The sequence below is a fragment of the Arachis ipaensis genome, chromosome B09 (genome assembly GCF_000816755.2).
Source record: "Arachis ipaensis cultivar K30076 chromosome B09, Araip1.1, whole genome shotgun sequence".
NCBI classification, from domain to species: Eukaryota; Viridiplantae; Streptophyta; class Magnoliopsida; order Fabales; family Fabaceae; genus Arachis; species Arachis ipaensis.
This window is the reverse complement of record NC_029793.2, coordinates 145,593,091-145,600,722: the sequence shown is the minus strand read 5'-3', so window position 1 is coordinate 145,600,722 and position 7,632 is coordinate 145,593,091. Positions and strand designations below refer to the sequence as shown.

Genomic DNA, 7,632 nt, shown 5'->3' with positions numbered 1-7,632 from the left:
TAGAATATAATTAGGATCAATTAGAATTATTGTAAAAAGATAAAGCAGGTTGTTTGGCAGTTTGACAAGAAATGCAATCAAAATATTCATTTGGAACCTGACCTAAAACACCCTGAGAGACAAGAGGACGCAATTTTCCTAGGGAGGTGTGGGCAAGACGCTGATGCCATAAGTGGAGGGTAAAGGGAGAAGAAGCAGCACAGAGATTTAGTACAGGAGGAATATAAAGATTATCGAGTTCAAACAACCTTCCGACCTTACGTCCAGTCCCGATGATTTGTCCCGTCCGAGGATCCTGTACACGACAACCAGAAACAGAAAAAGTGATTTCAAAATCCATATCAATAAGTTGACCAACAGAAATAAGATTGAAGTTTAATTTGGGAATATAATAAGTATCAGGAAGATTAAGAGTTGACTAGGATATAGAACCCTTGTGTGTTGCGTGCAAGAGGGAGCCATTTGCAGTATTGACAGAAGGTCCATTTGTAGTGGTACATGGACGAGAAAATATTACGCAACGGAGACATGTGATTAAAACAACCCGAGTCAAAGTACCATTTAGAATTACCTGGAGAGGTGGAAAAAGCAGCAGGGGTATTACCAGAAACAGAGAGAAGACGCTGAAGAAGAGATGCAATATCAGAAAGAGAGACAGGAGACGAGTTGAGTGGACTAGGACGTGGTGGGCGAGTAGGACAGGCAGTAATTAAATGTCCCGAGAGCTTGCAGTAACGGCAGAACAGCTGTGAACAATGGTAGCTAAGATGACCTTTCTGGTGGCATGTGCGACATTCAACAGAAGGACAGTCGGGGAAGAGGTGCCCAGAACGGTTACAGTTTCGACAGAATTTACCCTTTCTGTCGGTGGCAGCAAAAACATCTGGCTTTTCCCATGATAGCAGTCACAAAGATCAAAGAGAGGACAGAAAACGGCAATTTCGGAGCAGAAAATGAGAAATCGAAGTGCAGAATCGGAAAGAGCTCACCAAAAAACCTTAGGGAGGGTCCCACTTGTCTACCCCATCAGCGCCACGTCAGCGAGACAAGGACACGTGTCGCCACCGGAGAGGAGCAAGAGAGACACGCTGGCAGCGAGGGGACGCGGGTCAACGTTGGGTCGGGCCGGGTCGCGCGCGGGTCAACCAAGGAGCTTCGTGCGACACGTGGCAGAGGGAGGAGCGTCCGATCAGCGCCGAGATCTAACGGCTGCTGAAGCTTCTGGAAGGAGAATGATGGAGGTGGACAGCGAACTTCCAGCGGTGCGTGACGGCGCGTCCGGTGGCGAATGGCGGCGATCTTGGAGGCGTTGGAAAGCTGAGGAAAAGGAGAACACGATGATGCCAGAGGTGACGAACCAAAGCGTCGAAAACAGATCGAAAAACGAGAGAGAAGAGACACGGTCGGAGGAGAAAAATAAGAAGGGCTATGAACAAAAATTCATGGGAAAAAAATTTTAGGCTCTTGATACTCAGATAATATTTTGATAATAGTAGAATACACTACTATGTGCTAGACAATAATTTAGACTAGCTTTGAGTGATAGGCAAATGTCAAAAAGGAACTTTAACGCATAACCAAAGGAAAATCAATTGATCAAATTAAAGCATACAAAAGTATATAGTACTAATCAATGACACTATATTCTCCTGTAGTTTAGGATCAAACCAAACTTATCTTAGGTACAAAAGTCATTCATGTTTGATGCAGAAAGTTATGCATTTACAAGATAAGATTACCAGCCTCATCCCTATCAGCTAAGGAAAAGATCATGTTATACATATACTGTATATCGCACTAATTATATTTGGAGATAGTTCATGTAAAAGAAAATAAGGATCATGAAAAATAAGAACAGTAGTGGCATATAACAGAGTTCAAGAGGAAGAAAGAAATTGGCTTTGTAGCACACAGAAAAATGTTACATAAAAGGACTTTTTTAGGGGTGTCAAAAATGTTACATAAAAGGACTTTGTATATCCCTAGAATGGGGTGCCAGTGGTGGAAAATTTTTTCTGTGGGGATGGAGATGGGGAGCGAAATTCCCTCGAGACAGGCGCGGGACCTGAGCGGGGATCCCCGCCCCATTCCCGATAATTCTCCGAATTTTTTAACTTAATAATCCTTACTTTATTTCTAACATAGGGATTCTTTTAGTAATTTCACTCATTAAAAAACCCTAACTCTATTGTTCAAGATTTTATTTTATGGATTATGATTTGCTATGTTATATTTCTAGACTTATAATCTTGGATAAGATATGTTTGTGTATTTGGAATAATATTTTGTAATTTGTTTTTTGGTTTTCTTAATATTTTTTATTATAATTTCCACGTGAATGTTAAACATAAAGAGATGAGGAATTGGGCCCCGCAAAAAATGCGAAAAACGCACTGAATAAGGATGGGGACAATTATTTCCCATGACGAAAAACGGAACAAAAACGGAGACGGGATTAATTCTGGGGGCGGAGATGGAGAGCAAGGTCCCCCGCCCCGCCCCACGCCATTGACATCCTAGACTTTTTATATTATTAGAGGGTCATTTAGTTTTATTTTATATATTTTTTTAATTTCAGTGTTGGGGGAGGAAGCACACGAGGACAATGAGTCCAGGATAGCTTCGAAAGAACTCCGAAACCAAGGATGATTTATGTGAATCATGGTTGGGCAGCATGAGCAACAATATCTCTTGGCTCCCTTGTCTTCATCAATGCCTATGTATGTGGAAACATCATGCTACCTATTCATGGGTTGGGGTTGATTGTGATAGTGATGATGATTACTTATGCCATGGCATGCGCAGTTCAATTGCAAGCAAAAAGGGAATAAATCAATAAATATATTTATATGGTAATTGGCATGCGCAGTTCTCGCCCATAGCTTTTGATGCAAAACGAGAATATTTATGATTATGTCCGAGGCACGCTTTCTTCTTGTTGCTTCCTTCTTTCCCTCTTCTTATTTTTTGAAAGGAAGAACACTTAGATATACTTGTGTTCAAATAAAATTAATAATTATAAATAGTTAGATAATAATTTAGTTAAATTTATTAAATTATTTAATAATTTTTAAATATTTATTTTGGAAAAGTCTAGGAATCAGCAATTTTTTTAAATTTTGGCCAGCATGTAACCAGTAAAAAAAAGTGAGTCATTGAATAAAATCTCACACCATTAAAATTATCATTGATAACTATTTGATAGCTACAAATCACAAAAGTTACTGGTCCTAGCACTCCTCTTTACTTTTGCATGAATATGTTTCCATCTTTTCACAAACTTCATAAGAGAATATATTTTTTTTAATAATTAGCCTAGCCATTTCTCTTTTATCTTTTTTCCTTCTAATAAGATGGACAATATTATACATTATACATACATTTCCAACGTGTCAATGCAACTTGCAGCATCATGCATGCATGCAATCTATATATTTATTTACACACAAATTGCAAGGAAAATACTATTTGGTCCTCTGAAGATTATTTTAGTTTTAACACAAATGTACTATTTTATTTAATAAGATACAAACCAGCATACATCTCATGTATTTGGTCCAAATTTTGTTGAAATATCAGAAAATTATTTAGCAAGTACAAAAAAAAAAGAAAATTTTTATTTCTAGACCTTGTTTTCAATTTTTTTTTTTAATCTTCTGGCATTTCTGTAAAATATTTTCTAAAAATATTCACTTAGTATAAATTATAAAACTATTAAAATTAGAAGGAGAAAATATCCTATTTTTTTCAAGTAAGTTTACAAAAGACTATGTTAAGATATGATCTTTATATATTTTTTTAGGCTTATCTATCATATGTCCTAAAGTCTAGGTTAAGATTAAAAATTGAGAAATTTTTTATTGAAAATACAAAAAATTTAAGTTTTTAATGCATTTGTTTTGTATCTATTAAATGAAAAAATTTAAGCTAACGAGTTATAGTTTAAATGACATAGTCTCCTTATACTTATTTAGAAGTCGTAGGTTCAAGTTTTCCTATCTTTAAAAAAAAAGAAAAAAAATTTAAAATTTTCTACTAATAATAAACTTATGAGAAAGTTTAGGGGGCCGCACTTTTGTTGAAATCTGTCCATCACTTAACCATCAAAGAAAAAATGATTAATCCTACACTATTAAATCTCATCACACACCATTAAAAATATTGATGCTGGCTAATTAATGACTAAATATCACAAATTCTGCTGGTCCTTAGCACTCCTCTAAACTTATTATGTGTCCTAAGGAACATATTAGCTAAATCCTAAATATATTTGTCTAACTGGGATTATTTTTAGAAGGATAAATTGTTATTTCTATCTTTTGAAAACTAATTTTATCAAAAATTAATTTTTTTTTGAGTTAAAATAATAGTTTACTCGTATATTCCGGAGCATCAACATCAAAAAACGACAAGATATATAGAGCTTATTTGTATTGTAGCTTTTACGAAACTCCAGGAGAATATTGTTCTTTTCAAGTATTGAATACATTGCTTCTACTTTGCTAGATTTTTTCCTCACATAATCATCATTCTCTCTTGTTCCTTTTGATTACGACCATCTTCACCTTCTATATATATATTCTCCACTACACTTCTCTTCTTTAGCTCTCTTTGATTTGTTAAAGCTTAGGGAGATATGGGTGAGGTAGCTCTCTCAAATGGGCAGAGCCATTCTATGAATGGTTACAGGAAGAGTTGTTGGTATGAAGAAGAGATTGAAGACAACTTAAGATGGTGTTTTGCTCTTAATAGGTACATCTTTTTAACTACTCTTCTTCCCTGTTCTTAGCTAATACAAAATCTCATATCACTAACTGTCACATGAAATACCACATTATAAGTTATAACTTTTCCTTATTGACTTTAGAAGATTCATAAAAAGAATAAAGCCAGAGACAATATGGTGAGAGAAGTAAGAACTTCTTTGAGTCCAAATGAGACAAAAATAGAACAAGTGGAACAATCTTTGGTGATTGCAGCTTCTCATGCTAGGAAAAGTAAAGTGAAATCATAAGCTCCTTTTGCCTATGGCTATGAAAAAGGCAGACATACATACATATACAAACAGTACATAATGAAAATAAGACATAGCAAAGTGTAGCTATATTTCAATTATCTTATTTGCTTTTATTATGAAGACACACTAATGTAAGAGTAATTTCATTTTCTTCTTTGGATCGGCTGTAGTATATTGCATACAGGAACTAGCCAATACCAAGATATTGCACTATTGGACACTAAGCCCTTTGGAAAGGTAAGCATCTTCTTTATACAAAAGAATTAAATCTACCTTTATGAAGAGGAAACTAAGTTTATGTGGCTGTTACAGGCATTGGTAATTGATGGGAAGCTTCAAAGTGCTGAGACAGACGAATTCATCTACCATGAATGTCTTGTTCATCCACCACTCCTTCACCATCCTAAGTAACTCCCTCCTATATGCTCTTTAAGAATCTAATTTCATTCCCAATCCCATGTGATTTACCTAGAACTTTTGTTCATTCAGCCCAAAGAATGTTTTTATTATGGGGGGAGGAGAGGGATCCACTGCAAGGGAATTGCTCAGGCATAATACCATTGACAAAGTTATAATGTGTGATATAGATGAGGTAAATTAATGTCTCCTAAGTTGGATAATATACATCCCATGGAGCTATATTATCAAAATTCATTTCTTCAAAGTTTTTATTGATCAGGAGGTGGTAGACTTCTGCAAATCATACTTAGTGGCAAACAGGGAAGCATTCCATGATCCGAGACTTAAGGTCATCATCAATGATGCCAGGTCTGTTAATCAAAATTATAACTTGTGATTCTTGAATTTACCAAGTTCTAATAGGTATCAGCCATGAATGCAAAAATTGTGATAAATTTTACTGCAATGTGTCATGATATGAAGGGCCGAGCTAGAAAGCAGAGAAGAGAGGTATGATGTGATAATTGGGGACTTGGCAGACCCAATTGATGGAGGCCCTTGTTATAAACTTTACACCAAGTCCTTCTATGATTGCACTGTCAAGCCTAGACTGAAGCAGGGTGGCATATTTGTAACACAGGTATTATAAGACCAGTGTCCATTACATGAATCAAACACTTATTAGAGGAAACAAAACTACAGTAACATTTCTACATTGATGTTATACTTATTCAGGCAGGACCAGCTGGAATATTCAGCCACACTGAGGTGTTTTCATCTATCTACAACACCTTGAGGCAGGTTTTTAAGTGTAAGCAATCTTCCAGGACATCCGAAAGATTTCCCTTTTTAGATATGGTCCTTTCTTTTTCTTGCATTTGATACCCAGTTATAGTAAATCAACCACTTCTCCTATTGTTTGCAGATGTTGTGCCTTATTCAGCTCACATACCATCCTATGCTGATATCTGGGGCTGGGTCATGGTAAACATCTTTCTTTATAAAATAGAATGAAATAGATATGAGTTGATGGTGACTTTTTTCTTTTCTTGGGTTCTGTTGGAATACAATAGGCCTCAGATTCTCCAATAGATCTGAGTGTGGAAGAGCTAGACAACAGAATGAGACAAAGAATTAAAGGGGAAAATAGATATCTGGACGGCAGAACATTCTCTTCAGCATCAACATTGAGCAAAGTTGTTCGTAAATCGTAAGTGAAATGCTAACCTTTGACAAGAACTTTTCCCAATCCCATATACTAGTGTTGACAGACATAAATGCTATTGGCAGGTTGGACAATGAAACTCATGTATATACAGAGGAAGCTGCAAGGTTCATACATGGCCATGGCAAGCAAGCTTAATTAACCAAGCTTGACAAGTATCACAACACATATAAAGAAAAGGAAGATAAGACACAACGCAAGTGAAAAGACTCTTGAGTTTTTCTTTGATTCTATGTATTTTCTTTTTGTTAGCTTCTTTTTCCTTTTGGTGTGTAGTTCACCCAAAAAGGCTCATATATATTTATATATGAATGAGCGAAAAGTGGTTTCTATTTTGTGCTTTTGTGTATGAGCATGTCAAGTTGTCAACGGTTATGCTAATACTCTAAATGCGAAAAACTCAAGTCAACTACTTAACAAAAGAAGAAGGATCATTACTAGTATATCTCAAGTTTGGAATCAAAACCATTACATAATGTATTATTGTACAAGTTCCAACAAATCAATGAAGTGCTAACATGATAATGTTAAGCCTATTAACATATAGATTTCACATATACTCTAGTCTTGGCATAAACAATTACATTTAAATACTAAGCTGAAAAACAATCATCTTTTACAACCCAATAAGAGAAGGGATCCTGGCAAACAGGGAAATTCTTACTACTTAGATAGAAACACTGTTGGGGATTCCTTTTCCAGTGAGACCACCCTCCCTTGAATAATCTGAGGTATTTGGATACAACAAGGTATAAGGCATCTGCACTGGACCGTTCCTGTTCTTCAATCTCTTGTCCTTGTTCCTTTCCATGATATTGTTCTCAATCTCTATGAGCTTCTGTTTGAATCTCTCAAATGCTGCTAATGGTTCAGCATCACAAGTCCAGTAAGGATTCTCTCTTTGCCCAAGATAAACCTCTTCCGTTGAATGTCTTGACAGAACTTCAATCAGTGACACACCAAGCAATGTTTGAAACTGTGCTGTGATTGT

General features: G+C 35.9%; 2 protein-coding genes across 2 annotated transcripts in view; one reads left to right on the top strand and one right to left on the bottom strand.

Annotated features, from left to right (window-relative positions):
- Window positions 4,445-7,034, top strand: LOC107617167 (thermospermine synthase ACAULIS5). Its single transcript, XM_016318945.2, has 10 exons — window positions 4,445-4,752; window positions 5,188-5,254; window positions 5,330-5,424; window positions 5,507-5,609; window positions 5,697-5,785; window positions 5,900-6,056; window positions 6,152-6,227; window positions 6,342-6,400; window positions 6,490-6,626; window positions 6,707-7,034. The coding sequence occupies exons 1-10, from the start codon at window positions 4,637-4,639 to the stop codon at window positions 6,777-6,779; spliced, it is 972 nt and encodes a 323-aa protein (XP_016174431.1). The 5' UTR covers window positions 4,445-4,636; the 3' UTR covers window positions 6,780-7,034.
- LOC107617165 (linoleate 9S-lipoxygenase 5, chloroplastic) overlaps window positions 7,060-7,632 on the bottom strand; it is a gene marked incomplete in the record, with an annotated part of 6,739 nt that continues 6,166 nt past the window's right edge. Inside the window, 1 exon segment of the mRNA XM_016318943.2 lies at window positions 7,060-7,632. Within this exon segment, the coding sequence (XP_016174429.1) occupies window positions 7,309-7,632 (324 nt within the window).